The 16,870-nt window shown below is 45.9% G+C and overlaps 5 protein-coding genes across 6 annotated transcripts; 2 read left to right on the top strand and 3 right to left on the bottom strand.

Moving 5' to 3' along the window:
• Positions 1-1,057: 1,057 nt before the first annotated feature.
• Positions 1,058-4,363, bottom strand: LOC6525107 (ras-related protein Rab-35). The gene is made up of 3 exons (XM_002100910.4): positions 3,390-4,363; positions 2,492-2,791; positions 1,058-2,355 (listed from the first exon to the last, which is right to left on the bottom strand). Exons 1-3 carry the CDS (start codon positions 3,439-3,441, stop codon positions 2,102-2,104), a joined length of 606 nt encoding a protein of 201 aa, XP_002100946.1. The 5' UTR covers positions 3,442-4,363; the 3' UTR covers positions 1,058-2,101.
• Positions 4,364-5,411: 1,048 nt separating this feature from the next.
• Positions 5,412-8,870, bottom strand: LOC6525106 (PHD finger protein 7). 2 transcript variants are annotated; one of them, XM_002100909.4, is made up of 4 exons: positions 8,647-8,870; positions 7,280-7,581; positions 6,690-7,192; positions 5,412-6,625 (listed from the first exon to the last, which is right to left on the bottom strand). In XM_002100909.4, the coding sequence occupies exons 2-4, from the start codon at positions 7,379-7,381 to the stop codon at positions 5,593-5,595; spliced, it is 1,638 nt and encodes a 545-aa protein (XP_002100945.2). In that variant the 5' UTR covers positions 7,382-7,581; positions 8,647-8,870; the 3' UTR covers positions 5,412-5,592. The 2 variants fall into 2 exon arrangements, with proteins under 2 accessions (XP_002100945.2, XP_015046098.1); XM_015190612.3 differs by having other exon boundaries at positions 7,280-7,577.
• A 396-nt stretch (positions 8,871-9,266) lies between these two features.
• Positions 9,267-10,698, top strand: LOC6525105 (delta(3,5)-Delta(2,4)-dienoyl-CoA isomerase, mitochondrial). The gene is made up of 4 exons (XM_002100908.3): positions 9,267-9,419; positions 9,560-9,728; positions 9,800-10,424; positions 10,484-10,698. Exons 1-4 carry the CDS (start codon positions 9,368-9,370, stop codon positions 10,580-10,582), a joined length of 945 nt encoding a protein of 314 aa, XP_002100944.1. The 5' UTR covers positions 9,267-9,367; the 3' UTR covers positions 10,583-10,698.
• Positions 10,656-12,580, bottom strand: LOC6525104 (xaa-Pro aminopeptidase 3). The gene is made up of 2 exons (XM_002100907.3): positions 12,091-12,580; positions 10,656-12,031 (listed from the first exon to the last, which is right to left on the bottom strand). The coding sequence occupies exons 1-2, from the start codon at positions 12,460-12,462 to the stop codon at positions 10,766-10,768; spliced, it is 1,638 nt and encodes a 545-aa protein (XP_002100943.1). The 5' UTR covers positions 12,463-12,580; the 3' UTR covers positions 10,656-10,765.
• Positions 12,581-12,672: 92 nt separating this feature from the next.
• LOC6525103 (TIP41-like protein) lies at positions 12,673-14,214 on the top strand. Its single transcript, XM_002100906.4, has 4 exons — positions 12,673-12,971; positions 13,032-13,366; positions 13,516-13,735; positions 13,803-14,214. Exons 1-4 carry the CDS (start codon positions 12,960-12,962, stop codon positions 14,049-14,051), a joined length of 816 nt encoding a protein of 271 aa, XP_002100942.1. The 5' UTR covers positions 12,673-12,959; the 3' UTR covers positions 14,052-14,214.
• The last annotated feature ends 2,656 nt before the right edge of the window (positions 14,215-16,870 follow it).

The following is a 16,870-nucleotide window of genomic DNA, read 5'->3' as shown; positions in this document are numbered from 1 at the left end:
CCCACAAACAAAAAAAAAAAACTTTAAAAGAATATTATAAATTATAAGATATAAAGTTCATTATCACTAGTTATAGAGCAAAGCTAAAAATCTTAACGGCTAAACAAAAAACAGCAAACATTTTAAAAAATCCAATTGTCTTCTTTATTTTGACCGATAAATATATCCATATATATAAATATATAGTTTTCTTTTGCTTGGTATGAAATATAGGTTTTATATTCGAGCATAGTCTTTAACTATGAGTTTGCCGCACTTTCTAAAAGCTTTTTGCAGCTTCACCCATATTTAGGTAATTATTATCGGTATTCAAACGCAATTACATACATAGTCGTTGAGTTTCTGGGTATAGCATAAGGTGCCTAAACAAATGCATATGAATATATTTCGAGTTATGTATCCGAAATCGTTAATTGTGGAATGTGTAGCCTTCAAAATAAAGGTGTAAACATAAAATCCATTGGTTTTCATTACCAAAACTGAACAAGAAATAACAAAAATTACATCGATGCAGCGCTTGATCAAAGAAAATTCGAGACAGCCTAAGTTAAAACAGGGAAAAGTGTATCTATGTTAATGGTTCCCAAAGAGTGAACTCACATGTACATTCTGAATCAGAAAAGACCTTCTACAACTTCAACATCAAGTCCCTCAGAGATGCATGTCCACTATGTATAAATATCATTCTCCCAAAATAGTTACTTTATTTTCATAAATTTATAAAGTCGCACACTCTGCTGGTGCGCTTCGTTACTACGTTATTCACTCTTTTCATTGTGTCGCCTGAAACTATGCAACTAGTTTAAAAGCTGGCAAAACTTCTGTAATCGGGAAAATGTACCATTAATGAAATTAATAACATTAGATTAGATACGTCAACTGTAAGTATTGAATGCTTGTATGTCATGTCATGCCTAATTTAATTTAAAGTAAGCAATGCCTAAGGATATAAATAAAAAGTTTCTACAATTTCGGCATATTCAAACTTGCAATAGATCAAAACACAATGTTCTCTGGTTTCAATGTTAAAGTTACATTACGAGCGCAAGAAGTCGAGTTTTTGTAAAGATCAATCTTTATTCTTTCTGATGGTACATATATCGGAAAATTGGAGTATTGGATTCCCGTTTTCGGTTAAATACAAACTCTAACTAGAGTTATTTTTTCGAGAAAACATCCATTGGAAGTCTTATCCACTGACACTTTTACGTTTTTCATCGTAAGCTAGCGATATGAAGCCAAATGAAATGATGTTGTTTAGTTTATCCACTTATTGCAATCACGGAATGTCGGCTAGTATCAAATGAAATCTTAACAAGTAAGGCAGTTTCCGGAAGCAACGAAATGTTTAAAAGCATTACACCGCACAAATTAAATTGAGATTCAGTTTCGCTTGATGAGGGACTTTTGAGAGATAAAGTCGGCAAATCAGAGCTTTCGTTTTTTGAGTATAAAACTATGGGAGTATGGGGTAAAGAGTCGCGATCGGAAGCCAAAAATTGTATGTGTTATTATCTCCCTACATACATATATGTATATATTTATATAAATGTGTTTCGTATCTTAGTTTTCGGGCTCGTGCCTGTTCCTGCTGTCGCTCTAGTTATTGTAAATACAATTTTCCGTTTGAAATATAAATATATTCTTGTATATAAATATGCGATTTGTTTCAATTTTGTTTATGTATATATTAATATGTATATAAATTGCTAAATACATTTAATTGCGCTTTACACTTTTACACTTTAATTTACGGCTATCTGGCATTATTCCGAATAAAACTCAGGAGGAAAAAAAAACAAAACAAAAAAAATTGTTGTCTCTAGTGGGTGTGAGTGTTGTTGTCTTGTGTTGTTTGTGGTTTCTGGTTTCTTGTTGTTGGTTGTTTGGTGGTGTTAGCTATGTCTATGTGAGTGAGTGTGTATGCCGCATCGTACGCCAAGAACCCTACAAACTACGCGCCCCCACAACGATTCCGTCCGCCCCCAGAGTTGATCCAGGTCCTGGTCCTAATTCCGGCTCCAATCCCCGTCCCGCCGCCGCCGCCGCAGCCGTCGCCGTCGGTCCAGTTGCAATGCCAGCTCCCGTGCCGGAGCCGCTTTCACCTGCAGCACTTCCCACCCTTGCTGCCCTTGGGATTGGGCTTCAGGTGGAGCGTGTCCTTCTGCTGCTCGTTGGGGGAGGTGCGCAGCTTGTGGTCGAGCACCTGCCGCGTGATCGACAAGAACATGTTCTCCACGTTTATGTTGTCTTTGGCGGAAGTCTCGAACAGCTCGATGTCCATTTGTTTTGCGAACCGCTGCGCATCCTCGGTTATGACCACCTTCCTGTCCGGATCATCGTTCTTGTTACCCACTGTTCAAAGGAATCAAAACATTAGTATATATAGCTAAAGGAAGTTGGCTTCAAATTAAACTATTTGCCATTACTTCTTACGTCCAGACAACATAATACTTCTGCCCAGACTAAACGTAATATGGTATTGGCTCACCTAATACTTTTTTGACCACGTCGCAGTTGTTCTGGATCTCTTCCAGCCAGCGGCGAACGTTCGCAAAGGAGTCGCCGTTCGTCACGTCGTAGACGACGATGACGCCGTGGGTGCCGCGGTAGTAGGTGCTGGTGATCGTCCGGAAGCGCTCCTGTCCGGCCGTGTCCCAGATCTGCAGCTTCACGCGCATGCCCTCGATGTCCACGGTGCGGATCTTGAAGTCCACGCCGATGGTGGTGATGTAACTGCCCGAGAATGTGTCGTCCGAGAACCGGATGAGCAGCGACGACTTGCCCACGCCTGCAAGGGATCAGGTGGAAAGATGGAAAGGGATTCGGATTACCATCATGCGATATCGTCACTACTACACAAGTGGCCAATGTGGCATGTGACATCGCTGGGCGGGGAGTGTTCTCCTGCTCCAGTTACCGCCGCAGCTGGTCTGCTCGCATATCAAGCTGTATTATCCTGCCAGTGCGTCACCATTAGTCATGAGCCTGGCTTAGCCCATACCTTTCTTTTGGCACAAGCTCAAAATATATTTATCAAATGAATAGATAGCTAAGTTAGGATGTTGGGATGTTGTATTAAAATCGTGAGCCGAGGACTGATATAAAAAGATTTTGCTGCGGTTAAGATTAAAGTACAACTTAACACATATTGAGTATGCTGACGAATGTTGAAAGTATTATGGAAACTAAAAACAACAACATTACTCATACGCCATGTTGGCGTGAACATTTCAAATGTAACATAAATGACAATTAGAGAGGAGAGGAGAAAACTGCACTTTTGGCCAGGAATCGGGGACAAACCGAAAGTTACACCTGCTATTTTCAACGCAATGCTATTTTTAAGCACCTGGTCTGTGGGAAACGGGAAAGCCTGGGAAACTCACCGCTATCGCCGATTATTAGCAACTTGAACAGATGATCGAAGCCGCGTGCCATTTTTCGTCGTTTTTTCGCTGTTTTTCTGTGTTTTTCCTTGTTTTTGCAAGTGCTTTTATATTTACAGTTAGGCGCGTCGAACAATGCAAAATATACTTTTGTTTTCTTTTTTTCTGCTGCCTGCTCCCACACTCACACACACACAGGAGCACACTCCCTGCGCGCCCTCACTCTCTCTCTTTCTTTCTTTCGCACTCTCTCTCGGGAGCGCACTCTCTCTTTCGCCCCAACTACGGCCCTCTCGCTCGCACTAGTGCAGCCGGCTAAGTATCTGAGATAAACTGTTGTTCTTGCTGGCTGCTGGTCAGTTGTTGCTGCTGTTTTTGTTGCTGCTGCTGCTGATGATGATGTTTTTGTTGCTGTGTGATAAGCTATTGTTATTAGTGTTGTTGCGTTGCGAGTTAATTTATGTAAGTGTTGTTGCCGCCGCCTTGTTATTTAATTTCCTTTGATTAGGTGTTTCTCTTTTTTCGGCTCCACTAGTGCAGTTATGTCTTTTGCTTTATCAGCGGATTTGCGTAAAGAAATCGAGCCGCACGCTCATTTCAATCAGATCCAATGGCTTGCTGGCCGATAAGACGGCAATTTGGTGCAGAAAATTGAAAATAGGCTGGCAAATTTTCGCAAAGCTCGACTCCCTCGCAATCGTCCGTCTCGCTTTCTCCAACACTGCAGCAGACACAACACACGAACACACACGCACGCACACACACACACAGGAGCGGAGGTCTGGCTGACTGTTGAATTTATCTTGGGTTTGTCGGCGGTTTCGAACTTTCCAGCTTCCAGTTTCCGGGTTACTCTTGCAGCGCTGAAAGGACGACGATTTGTGGGAATTTGTGGGCGTCGGCGTTCCGGGCTAATTCTGCTTAATTCATATTCTGGATAAACTATTACTAACGCACCCACACTAGAGACGGAAGCAACTCCGATAATTATGCCGTCGTTACTTTGATATCGATAGTACTTACAACCATCGATTTATTTAGCCAGAGCAAAAAGTCTAATTTGTAATGACAAGGACAACGTGACCAATTTTAAAATAATTAACTTAAATATAATTATTTATAACTAAAAACTATATTTTTATAGACAACGATTCCTGGAATGTAAACACAAAAAATCGTAATTGATAACGATAGCATTATCGCTAGTGTTGTCGTTTAGCGAGTAGCTCCAAATGCTGAAGTTGCCACTCTTAAAAAAACTATTGGCCAGTGCTAGCAGTTTGGCTATTGGCGCAATTTTTTAAAAATAGCCAATACATTTTAAACACTTGCAGTTGCCAGTTTTATGTTGGCTTTCTTATAAATTACCATATTCATCCCTTTGAAACTAAAATCATATATTTCCTTGCATTATAATTATTAGGTATATACACATAACTTTAATTATAAAGTTATAAACATGGAAACGAATAATTTGTTATATTTGTATTGAAAAATTGTTTGGATAATAATGTTTGGATTAAAGAAATAATTAAGTTTTAACCTCCCACCGCCCCAATTGCAAAGAGAATTGTTCCAATTTGTATATACAGTTATGCACTTTATCAACGAATTATTTACAAATTGTTTGATGTAAATTTAATGGATCAATGGATCAATCCAGAATAAGACCGTGCAAAAAAAATGGAAATGAAGTCGATCCAATCAAGCAGAAGATATGAACAAAGCTCAGTGGTTCTTAACGCGTATCATAAAATATTCAGATACTGGTCAGGGATTCTTAGATTGCTAGTTACAAAAAATGTAATAAAAAGAATACTGCTAGGCACTGCAAGTGGCTGAAAAGAAAGTAGAAAAGGGTTAAAATATGTCTACAACTTCTTTGTACATATTGTAAATATGTGTACAAGTTAATTTTACAAATACTTAAAGAAAATGGCATGTCCAAAAGAACGCACTTAGCTAACTAATCGAAATAAATAAATAATAAATGAACAGAGTAGCTCGAAACTTAATAGCGAATGAAGGTAGGAGAACAGGTATTTAATGGAATATGTTCACAAGAGACGCTTCTCACATGCTGAAGAATATAACTACAATAGGAAGCAGCTGCGCACCAAACGCACGCATTTGGTCCACAGCCTAGTCGATGTGCTGTACATGGAATGTGCAAGTGTCATCTGTCGTAATGTCGTCTGTTCTCCTAATCCTTGCGGGTGGCCAAGTGGGTGGGCAAGCGGTTGCGGGTCCTGTTGGCCACACAGGATACATCCATGTTGGTGTATGTGGGGTGCAAGTTGGCCAAAGTGCGGCGACGCAAGGTGCGTCGAGGTGGAGTGCTCGGCTCCGGCGAGATGGAGCGCAATAGACGTCTGTTCGTCAACGACTCAGAAGCGGTGGGCGAAAGGCGGCGCCTCTTCGCCTCAGGCTCGTCATCGCTATCCTCGCTATCCGACTCCTTGTTCACTGCGATTCTGGCCGGCATGGTGCGTCTAGGGCGCAGGGAACGACGCACGTTCGATGTGGACGGCTCAGTGTTTTCCTGGTTGTCGAGTGTCGGTCTGGATGATGATCCAGCAGTTGTAGTAGTAGCGCGAGGCGGCATTGCGACCGAGGTGCGTGTTGTGCGTGAGATTAGAGTGGTTGCTTGCGATCCACGCGGTGATTCAACTGTTGTGCGGGTTCCACGAGTTGGCGCAGCAGTTGCGCGGGAACCGGGCGATGATCCGGCTGCTGCTAGCGAAGAACGGGTGCGGGCGGATAAAGCGCGTGCCGCCGCAGAAGTTGATGGTTTGTCATCGGAGTTGGTCTCCACAACCTTGTTGTCGACTGCGCGCTTAAAGACGGAATCGTCGTCATCGTCGGAGGAGTTGCTATCATCCCAAAGGGAGGCGGAGAGCTTAAGGTGTATAAGATCACCCTGTTCGTTCGCTCCTAAATCTGCGACGGCTGCCTGAAAGTCGGTTTCGTCTATTGAGTCGCCGTCATCCGAGTCCGAATCGACATAGGGAACTGGGCTTGGCAAGACAGCTGCGCAAACATGGCACACGTAGGTTTCGGAATTCTGGACCGTGCAAAGGAAATGCGACGGATTGGCGCCGCAATTGTTGCAGTACAGCAGCATGGCGGAGGTGTCATCACGACCAGACACCGCAACGCACGTCGCGGCCGTGCAAATGACATCGCGACGAAACTGATCTGCAAAGGCGTTCGGCTCCGTCTCCCAGGTGGCGTCTCTGCGAAAGAAAAGTACTGGTTACCTGGGGTAAGGTGCTCCAAGTGCAAGTAGGGGTAACTTACTGGTTTAGCACCGAGATGCCCATCATAGCCACCTTGCGGAACACCTCCAAGTTGTTGCACAGCGGGCATTTGAAGAAGTAGCCCGCCGAGTTAGCGTAGCGTTGCAGGCACTTACGGTGAAACCATCCATTGCGGCAGCACGGCGCGAAGATACAGGTGACCACGCTGAAGCGCTCGCCCTCGCCGATCAGGGCTTCCGCGCATATGACACATTCCTGCTCCTTAATGAGCGCCGGACGACGGCGATGCATCAGCACATGCTGATGGCAGTACGACTTGTACGTGTCGCTGAACTGGTTCTGGGCCAAATTGTCGATGCCGCATTTGGTGTGAAAGGTGCGGCGGCAGCTCGACTTGCAGCACCCAATGTTGGCCCCCGGGCGGCGGCAGTAGTAGCACATTAGTGTGCGGCAGCGCTTGGCCTCCTCTTCGATGTCCTCCTTGAGGAAGTTCAGTATGCCCAAGCGCTTGTTGCCGCGCTGTACGAGATTCGAGCTGAGGTACTGCCGGAGACAGGGATAACGAAGGGGATTAGAGATCGAAAGAGGAAGGCATAAGTTTCCTGGACGCGGAAACCTGAGCAGTCTTACCAAGCAGTTGCGGTGCACCATTATGTTGTCCTGCACGTGCACAGTGCCGAAGATCAACTCGTCCCTCTCGCTGGAGCGGCACAGCACGCAATTCTGCACCATGGCTGCGTTCCCGGTGGCCAATCCTTCAACTTAAACAGCGGCAGCCGAAACAAAACAAATCTCGCTGGATTCCGGAGAAGCGATTGACAGTTGTCGCGCGCAATGAACGTCGATTGATCGGGGGCAACCCTGCTGCCAGAGATGCCAGACCACCGTGATTTGAATTGGTTTGATTTGTGTTTACACTTATTCACTGCTGCCTTAAAAAATGAAAAAAATTAGTTGAATTGCCTTGTAGCTTCTATGTAGCTTGTGGTGTTTGACTGACAATTGATGTGAAATGAGTTGAATAACTTTTCAAAGGAACCCTGATGTTCTGTTATTATATACCTGTTACTCAGCAGGTGCGAGAGAAATTGAGATATGCAAGTACCAAAGCGAGTGCTATAGCGAGCAGCAATTGAATGTTTTTAAATGCAATGAGGAAGACGATTCACGCAATGATTTCTTTTTAACTTTCAAAAGGTTTCTAAAAGCCTTATCTGAAATGCCGCCAGTTATGCTGGCAGTTAGATTAATGTTGACAATTGTCAAGTTAAGCAAAGGGCACTAACACACTTGCGAATATGCTGAGCATTTTGGCGCCAGACGCTTAGACATTCACACCAACGGACAAGTCGCGAATTTGATTCGGCCAATGATCAAGAATATATATTGTTTATAGGGTCAGAAAGTCTTCTTTCTTTTTTCTTTCTCTACTTCTCTATTACCCTACGATTTGTTTTAGTTCATTTGGTATTTTGGTTCTCTACTACCCTACGATTTGTTTTAGTTCATTTGTTTAAGTTTTGGTTGCTAGCTAAAAATGTTAACTTAAAATAACCTGCGAGCCACTTGAATAAAAATTGGTGCAAGAACAAGTGAAATGTTGTAAACATTCTGAGAGGGAACCCTACTGCCAGAGTTGTCATGCGCCAAAACGCACAGTTTTATTTTTTTTTTCTTAGAATTCACTACGAAATTTGGCGCAGCCTTGAAGAAATGGAATGCAAGTTGGAAAGTCCTCCTTTTCTGAATTTGTGTAAAAGGTCTAGTTAACATTCTGAGAGGGAACCCTACTGCCAGAGTTGCTATGCGCCAAACGCACAGTTTTATTTGTATTTTTTCTTAGAATTCACTAGGAAATTTGGCGCAGCCTTGAAGAAATAGAAAGCAAGTTGGAAAGTCCCTCCTTTTCTAAATTTGTGTAAAAGGTCTATTTAGTCTTTACAAATATATTTGCGTTCCAATTCATTGCACATTGCCAATTCTCTATGAAAACTTACCAAAAGAGAGTGATTTTGCTTGTAATGTTGGTCGTTGTGTTATAGAAATATTTTTTGTGTGGTAAATTTTGAAATATGGTAAAATTTACTGTTTTATGCGTTTGATTTGGTTCAATAGAGTTGATGTGGAAAAATTTTAAAAACTTGTAAAAAAAAGTATAATTTTTTTTTCAGTACTTCACTGAGCTGTGTAGATGCTACTGCCTCGAGTTTGTTCACATTTATGATTTGTTGACTTTGACATTAGACTCGCAGGACTCTAACTTTCGATTACTTCGAGAAGAGATGAAGACTGGATCGATACATCGATACTTACAGAGATATTATACATATGTTCAAGACAATTTTATTTTTACTTGGTAAAAGCTTATGAACTGTTCACCCATATGCATTTAAGGTTTAATTTTATTAATTATATGCCTTTATAAATTCGAATTCTTCAGTCGGGAGGCAAAAATTGGATTGGATTCAGTCCATTAACAAATTTTTCTACCGCAACAAGCGAATTCGATTGTAAATAAGTTTATCCATGTGTGATCTTGTTTTACAACCTGAAAACGCTGATAAAGCTGATAGGGAAATAATGGAGTCCGCCTAATTTTAAAAATTTCCGTCGGGTGGCAGCACTGTCGCGTATCGATAAATAAACAAACAAATTTCGCTGCCGCAACAAGTGGATTTGATTTAAAAAAAGCTAATATAAGTAATAAGAAGGCTTAATATGTCGCTCTCCCGCCTGAACACTCTGATGAAACTGGCGCCCAAGTCCACGGGTATGTACCGGTGGCTTTGATAATCCAAAATCCAGCCTTATGCTCTTGAAATTTGGGTTCGGTTCAAAGTCCGAACACCGGTGAACGAACCTTTGTCTTCAGCATCAATTGAAAGTCCATTCAATAACACTTCCCTCCAGCCGTCAGAACCCTCCAGATGCAGCCCCAAAGAAACCAATCCGCCCTACCGGAATCCGGACCCACCGGTCATTTCAAGACCCTGGCCGTCAGTTCGCCCAAGCCGTTCGTCTTCCATGTGGAGCTCCATCGGCCCAGCAAGTTCAACGCCATCAGCAAGCAGATGTGGCTGTGGGTTATCCAATAGCTTCTCGATTCCGGTTCCGCCGATTGCTAACCAAAACTGCGCTCTCCATTTTCAGGGAGATCAAAGAGTGCTTCGACGGACTGGCCACTAATCCCGACTGCCGGGCTATTGTTCTGTCCGCCGCCGGAAAACACTTCACCGCCGGCATCGACCTCAACGACATGATGAACCTGGGCCAAACGCTGGCCGAGACCGATGACTACGCCCGCAAGGGAGTCATCATGGAGCGCATGATCAAGGTGTACCAGGACTCGATCAGCAGCCTGGAGCACTGCCCCAAGCCGGTCATTACGGCCGTGCACAAGGCGTGCATCGGCGCCGGCGTGGACCTGATTACCGCCGCCGACATTCGCTACTGCACCGAGGACGCCTTCTTCCAGGTCAAGGAGGTGGACATCGGCATGGCCGCCGACGTGGGCACCCTGCAGCGTCTGCCCAAGGCAGTGGGCAGTCAGTCGCTCGCCCGGGAGCTGTGCTACACTGGGCGCAAGTTCGAGGCCGCCGAGGCCCACTCCGCGGGCCTGGTGAGTCGCCTCTTCCCAGACAAGGAGTCCCTGCTGACTGGTGCCCTTGCCGTGGCCGAGCTCATCGCCAGCAAGAGTCCCGTCGCCGTCAAGACAACCAAGGAGAGTCTTGTCTACTCCCTGGAGCACACCAATCAAGAGGGATTGGATCACATTGTGGGTATCCTGCTATGTCTACAGATATGCAGAATCTAACCACGCTTGATTTCTTGCAGCTCCTGCTGAACAAGCTCAACCTGCTGTCGGAGGACTTCGCCCAGGCTGTGGCCGCCCAGTTGACGAAGGACGATAAGCCCGTATTCGCCAAGCTGTGATCTGAGATCTGCGATCCGCACAAGAGAATGATCGAACGGCGGGGGGTAGAATTTAAAATGTATTTGCCATGTGTGCATTTAAAAATACACCATCTGCCTTTATTTTAGGACCCAAATCAGCGCATGAAGTGGTCGGGAGAATGAACGGCTTATGACTAGGAATTTGGTTTTCGTTGTGAACTCTTACAACGCCTTCGCGGTGGAGGCGCCGGGCTTCCTCTGTTGCTGTTGGCACAGCTCCTGCAGGGCGCGCGGATCCTTGACGCACGCCTCAGTTAGAACCTCCACGTGGCCGTGCTCGTTGATGAGCAGATCGTCCTCGATGCGTATGCCGATGCCTCGGAACTCGGGCGGCACGTCGCCGCAATCCTGACCAATGTAGATGCCCGGCTCAACGGTGAAGACCATGCCGGGTACGATGCGCGTGTTGCGTGGCACATGCGGTGTGTCGTGTACGTCCATGCCCAGGTAGTGGGAGACGTGGTGCGGACAGAAGCGGTACCCTTGGCTGGCCAGTTCCTTGTAGTCGCTTACTGACTTGCCCACCAGCCCGATCTCCTGCAGGTACTTGCCCAGCTTGTAGCAGGTGGTCTCGAACAGTTGGTCGAGCGTCTCGCCGCCCGGCTTCATCACGGTGCCAATAATCTCCACCTGCAGCTGGTGCAGCATGTCATACAATGTGCGCTGCGGCTCCGTGAAATGTCCACTCGCCGGCCAGGTGCGAGTGATGTCGCTGGTGTAGCCGCCATACTCGCAGCCGGCGTCCATCAGCACCAGATCCTGCGGTCCCAACAACTGGCTGTTGGCCACGTAGTGGATCACCGTGGCGTTATGACCGGCAGCAACCACTGGCGGGTAGGCCAGGTAGCTGGCGTTGCGCATGCGGCATTTGTAGTCAATGGCCGCGAACAGATGGTGCTCCGACTGACCAGGTTGCGACTCGGCCATCACCTCGTTGAACGAGCGTGAGGCTATGTCGCAGGTGCGCCGCATCAGCTGCATCTCGGCGCGGGACTTGAGCAGGCGCATGGCTTCCAGGAAAGTGTAGGCCGGGAGTAGCGGACGCTGTTGATCGCCGCTCAAACGCAACATGTTTTGCGCCAGTGACGGCAGATCGGAGGTCTTCTGGTCGAACCAGATATGTGGCTTAAGGGCGCCTGCCCGCTTGGCCAGCACCGCTTCCAGCTGGGACAGCGAATGGGCCTCAGTGACTCCGAAGAGTGGCACCGCCAGCTCGGGCCCAGTGCGCGGACCATCCCAGAGCTCGGCATGCGGGTCCTTGGGACGCATGAAGAGCTCGGACTGCACGTTTTGGGCCTCGTCGATGGTCAGCAGGAGCACGGCGTCCGGCTCTAGGCAGCCAGTGAGGTAGTAGAAGTCAGAGTTCTGGCGGAACACGTATGGGATCTTGCCGCTCATATACTTCTTGGAGGCGGCGCCCAGAACGAGCTATAAAAGATGCAAGTTTAGGGATCTTGTGTTTCTATGTGTAGACCGGAGATCCTCACCATGTGGCAGGGACTCGAGTGCCCATTGAACTCGGCGCCGAAGGTGCGCGCATAGGCACGGATGTTTTGCATCAGCTGCGTACGGCGATCCTTCATCTCGGTCAGTTCCACGCCCGGAACCAGCTCGTCCGGCTGGATAAGGTGTGGATGCGAGACGCTGGTAGGCTGTCCCAGGTTGCCCTTTTGCTGGCGCAGGATTTGAGCCACGCCGCGCACCTCGGCCGCGGTCACTGTAGAGGCGGTGCTGGGACTTCCTGGGGAGCTCGTCGTGGATTGGGCCATCCAGCGGTTTGGCCACAGGCTCGTGGAAATGGCAGCGCTGCGGCGGGCAGTGGGGGCGATCAGGCGGTCCAGGCGCCTTAGGACATTCATCGTGCTTCCGGTGCTTCGGTTGCCAACTAAAATCTTCACTATATATTACACATAAAAAAAGCGAACTGACAAAAACAATAACAATCCTGGATAAAAACAAACTGCCAGGGTTGCCAGACGGTTGGGTAACAAGTGTCCCGCCGATTGACAGGTGTCGATAAGTATCGCAGTAAAAATATACAAAAATGTAAATGTAGTTTCGTTCTACCTTTTGATGCTTTCCAAAAACGTGGTTAATTTCAAATTTTGGGCGTCCCCGGCGTGCATAAGCTTATAAACCAACTTAAGTAAGCCAACTGGATCGGTTTCGCCCCATAGCATTCAAATATACCGCTACAATGGAAAATTCTCGATAGTACCGCCGCTAAGCTTCGGACGTAATCGATATTGGCATCCCCAATATAATAACAAAGATTTTTAACAGGATAAATAGAGAGCTTTAAAACGGGATTTTCACTTTGGACAGACGCTCTGAAATCTTTTGGCACATCTAGAGAATGTCGAGCGAGGTATGTGCTGGTATAGTCCATTTCCAATGGCCAAACATTCAATTGAAACTACGCTTGCAGTGCTTTGTGCCCCGGCTGCCGGTGGACAGCGAGTCTATCCAGTTCCACGACTGGGCCATCAGCTACGAGAAGTCGCACATCCTTAAGAGCAGCTGCAAACTGGGCACCGACGAGTGCTGCCCCAAGGACTCCGCCGAGCTCTGCGACCTCTGCACCTACCAGCATTCCCTGCAGCTGCCCCACCTGCCCGACATGGTGTTCCACAAGAACCGGCTGGTGCTGAAGCACAAGGACGGCGCCATTTTGGAGTTCCGTCCCATGGAGGCGCTGGCGCTGGTGGACAATGGAAAACAGCCGCTGGAGGTCGCATGCGCCCAGGAGTGGCGGGAAACCCGGTGAGTACTCTCATTGAAGTGGTGACTTGGATACACATGTCTTAACCATATGTGCTTGATTGGGCCCACATATGACATCAGTTTGTTCCCTTTAGAAGCTTTTTATCTTGCCATGAAACTCGCCCTAATAATTGAATTATATTTTCCAGCAACGAGCAGACGATGGAGGAAAAGTTCAAGCCTTTCGACTGGACTTTTACCTCCACCTACCAGGGCACCATGAACGAAAAGGTGCGGTCGGAGGGCACGGATCAGACCCTGAACAAGTTCAAGCTGATGCAGCGCGAGAACATCATCTTCTACCACGACTTAACCCTGTTCGAGGACGAGCTGCACGACCACGGCATCTCTGTGATGAGCGTGCGCATCGTAAGTGTTCCTTGTATATATAAATTATGGAGCCCTTTTCCAAGAAAACCGATTCTTTCTGGCACAGCGCGTGATGCCCTCCGGTTTCTTCATCCTTCTGCGCCACTTTCTGCGCGTGGACGACGTGCTGATACGGATGCACGACACCCGCTTCCACCACGAAATAGAGAACGACTTTATCCTGAAAGAGTATATCCATCGGGAGGCGCCCTGCACGGAGCTTCAGAGCTCGGTGGCCTTCTGGACCAACCCGGATGAAATGCAAAACTTTGTGCCCGTGAAGACCAAGCAGATGCACAAGCTCTTCTTTAAGTAGCCCCGGTTTCCGATGTCCGATACCCGATGCTCGCTGCCAGATCCTAGATCTCTAGGCTTATGCCAGTCTTCGTATTGATTAGAACTGCTGCTACACACGTTTATTTATTGCCAACAGTGTGCGCATGCGCAGACGACATTAAAAGCGATTTTCCTAAAAGGCACACTACGAGTAATGCTATTTACACGAATACAATATTGGGCGGATACAATGCTCCTCACTTCCATACATCCTCTCATTCCCATTTCCACTCCCTCCCACTATCTCTTTCTCTAGCACATATCTCTGTCTCTTACTATCGCAATAGCTATGTCTCTGTCTCGCGTGAGCACATGAAGTAGAGCAGCGCAGAGATTCCCAGATATTAACCTAATTGTAATCATATATAAAACCTATGCCTAATTTTCTTTCAGCACAATTCTTTGTACAAATCAAACAACAAATTGATAAAAAAGAACGTACAAAAAACTGAAATCAAATCAAATCAAATGAAACGAAAAGAATGGGGTTTCATATTTTTTTTTCTGCCCATGACATTGTCTCTCTAGCAGCGATTTATGTGTGCCTCGTCTGGAGATTTATGGATATGTCAGGCATCTTCGAACTATTCATTGTTGTTTCGCATTCAATCGAAGTGAATGAGAACTGGAACTCATCGCTGGCGACAGCGAATCTAGTTATTCACAACACACAATTCAGATGATTCATTGCGAGAGAATCCTTAACTTTGATATTACATATTTAATGCTATTCTAATCGACTGCCCTGCAGAGTAGGCAATAGTAACTGCATACTGATCATATATTTCAAGTCATATGATATGTGGTTCCTTAATTTCTATGGACATATAGCTGCATAACTCCCAAGTTCCTTGTGGGCTGGTACTAATGCCAAGGTCGGCGCTTGGAGATCCGATCCATGAGGGTGGTGGTCACCGGTTTGGCGATGGATTTGGCTTTGGCTTTGCCGTTGGCCACTCGCACAATGCACATGGATAATCGTGTGAAGTATTCTTGGTCTTGGCTGTTGGTAATATGCAATTATGCAAAGTGCAAGTTCAGCGGAAAAGGCCATGGTTTCGTTTCGTTTTGTTTTGCTTTGTTGGGTACTTGTTGTCGCCACCATTGTCTCCAGGTCTGAGATTAGCTTCTCTGCCGCGGAGTAGCCACCCACTTCGACCCACTGCCACCGCAAAGTTCCCATCATCATCATCATCATAATCATCATCATCATAATAATTTTCAGCTTCATTTGCTCGGTGTACCTTGCTTGCGGTTTTCGTTGCATTTGGATTGCTTTAGTTTTCAGTTTTTTAGTACGACTATTTGAGATTTTCTGCTTTTAGGTCTCAGCTCTCAGCTAACCGACCCGCTGTTCAATTATAATTAAATCTGTTTGTAAATATAATTGGTGGGCGTGCGAGTGGCATGAATGATGCAAGATTGCGGCCGCCGTCGAGCGTGATTTGCTTTTGCAAATTAGAACAGCGAATCATGGCAACGCCCCAGGAAAATGTTACCTGTCTAATCTGGGATTTGGTTCTTCCCTTCGAAGGCACTGCGAAAAACGGATGGATTTGAACTCGTAATTTGATCATGCTTCGGTGGGAAATGAGCAACCTGAACTGAGTGATATAAAACAGAAAACTTTTAAATATTAAAATGCATATGTACTTAGATTTGTGAAAGTAAATATGCAACTTAAGTGATTGAATATATTTCACAAGTTTTCAAGTGTCTTCCAGTAGTTCTGAGCCTGATTTTTGGCCGTGCTGCTTTTCCTTCCTACTGCCAGGTTTTCCTTGATTACTCATACGCCCCGTGTGCGCTGTGGAGGCTACCACTTACCGCGAGATTCTCGGGCTGCCCGTGTAATGGGCTTTTAGGCCTCGGCATTAAAGAACCATTGTCTCAGTGGGGGAAAAGTAAAGAAATCCCAGGCCATCGCCGAAGTGCACCCATGGCCAAGTCAAGTCACAGCAGTCGGCAGTAGTTTCGGTTGCCTCAGAGCCTCCCTCCATCCACCGATCCACACATCCATCCAGTCAGCTAGTCAGTTAGTCAGTTAGTCAGTCAGTCGGATTCAGTTAACACTTTTCACATGCCCGCCGGGTCGAACAATGTGGCCCCACTCATATGGGGGCGGTGTGACAAGCGTATATACTATGTAGCTATCTGGGACCACGACATCGACAACTATTTTGACATATTTTGTAAATATCCGTGGTTTAGTATTAGTATATGCCAATACTATTGGCACACGTATGTATCTCCAACTGCACAGATACAAGCCACAGTTTACGGTTTGCATATAGATCATTATGTTTTTAAATGCTACTTTGAAATAGAAAATATAAGTAGTTAATGAAAAGCTGCTAAAGCATTAATGCTAATGTGAAACTTATGCTTAGACTATTCCCAAGATTGGCACAACTTTTCACACTCATTCAGTCCATTCAACCCCATCGGAATTATGACTCCAATCCGTTAGGTTTTTTGTCACCAATGGCCACCAGTGATTGGAAGGGGGATACCTCGGCATTTGGCCAAAAAGCCTCTAAGTGGACACCTCAAGACATTAACAATTGCCACCTTTGTTGGCCAAATTCAAGCATTCAGATCCGCCTGTTTGCTTCAAAATTTCAGTTGGCTAAAATGAACCCTGGAAAGTGAAAACCCAATTTGAAATTGAGCTCACGTAATGAGTCACGTACGGAGTAGTAGCCCCAATATTTAACTAATCTAACTAAATCGTTTCAACTGGACTCGTATGATTGCTGCTACGTTTTTTTGTACTTTTGTTTTCAAAGTTGCAGTACT

Source organism: Drosophila yakuba, chromosome X (assembly GCF_016746365.2).
Source record: "Drosophila yakuba strain Tai18E2 chromosome X, Prin_Dyak_Tai18E2_2.1, whole genome shotgun sequence".
Lineage (NCBI taxonomy): Eukaryota > Metazoa > Arthropoda > Insecta > Diptera > Drosophilidae > Drosophila > Drosophila yakuba.
The sequence above is the reverse complement of the archived record's forward strand: the minus strand, read 5'-3'. Positions and strand labels throughout refer to the sequence as shown.

Coding starts and splice junctions, on each gene's coding strand:
- LOC6525107 (XM_002100910.4), bottom strand. CDS start 3,441: ATGGCACGCGGCTTCGATCATCTGTTCAAGTTGCTAATAATCGGCGAT. Junction 2,792..3,389: donor GCTAATAATCGGCGATAGCG/GTGAGTTTCCCA, acceptor GATCCCTTGCAG/GCGTGGGCAAGTCGTCGCTG. Junction 2,356..2,491: donor CGTGGTCAAAAAAGTATTAG/GTGAGCCAATAC, acceptor TCCTTTGAACAG/TGGGTAACAAGAACGATGAT.
- LOC6525106 (XM_002100909.4), bottom strand. CDS start 7,381: ATGGTGCAGAATTGCGTGCTGTGCCGCTCCAGCGAGAGGGACGAGTTG. Junction 7,193..7,279: donor TGGTGCACCGCAACTGCTTG/GTAAGACTGCTC, acceptor TGTCTCCGGCAG/TACCTCAGCTCGAATCTCGT. Junction 6,626..6,689: donor GGCATCTCGGTGCTAAACCA/GTAAGTTACCCC, acceptor TTTCTTTCGCAG/AGACGCCACCTGGGAGACGG.
- LOC6525105 (XM_002100908.3), top strand. CDS start 9,368: ATGTCGCTCTCCCGCCTGAACACTCTGATGAAACTGGCGCCCAAGTCC. Junction 9,729..9,799: donor ATCAGCAAGCAGATGTGGCT/GTGGGTTATCCA, acceptor CTCCATTTTCAG/GGAGATCAAAGAGTGCTTCG. Junction 10,425..10,483: donor AAGAGGGATTGGATCACATT/GTGGGTATCCTG, acceptor GATTTCTTGCAG/CTCCTGCTGAACAAGCTCAA.
- LOC6525104 (XM_002100907.3), bottom strand. CDS start 12,462: ATGAATGTCCTAAGGCGCCTGGACCGCCTGATCGCCCCCACTGCCCGC. Junction 12,032..12,090: donor ACTCGAGTCCCTGCCACATG/GTGAGGATCTCC, acceptor CATCTTTTATAG/CTCGTTCTGGGCGCCGCCTC.
- LOC6525103 (XM_002100906.4), top strand. Junction 13,367..13,515: donor CAGGAGTGGCGGGAAACCCG/GTGAGTACTCTC, acceptor TATATTTTCCAG/CAACGAGCAGACGATGGAGG. Junction 13,736..13,802: donor CTGTGATGAGCGTGCGCATC/GTAAGTGTTCCT, acceptor TTTCTGGCACAG/CGCGTGATGCCCTCCGGTTT.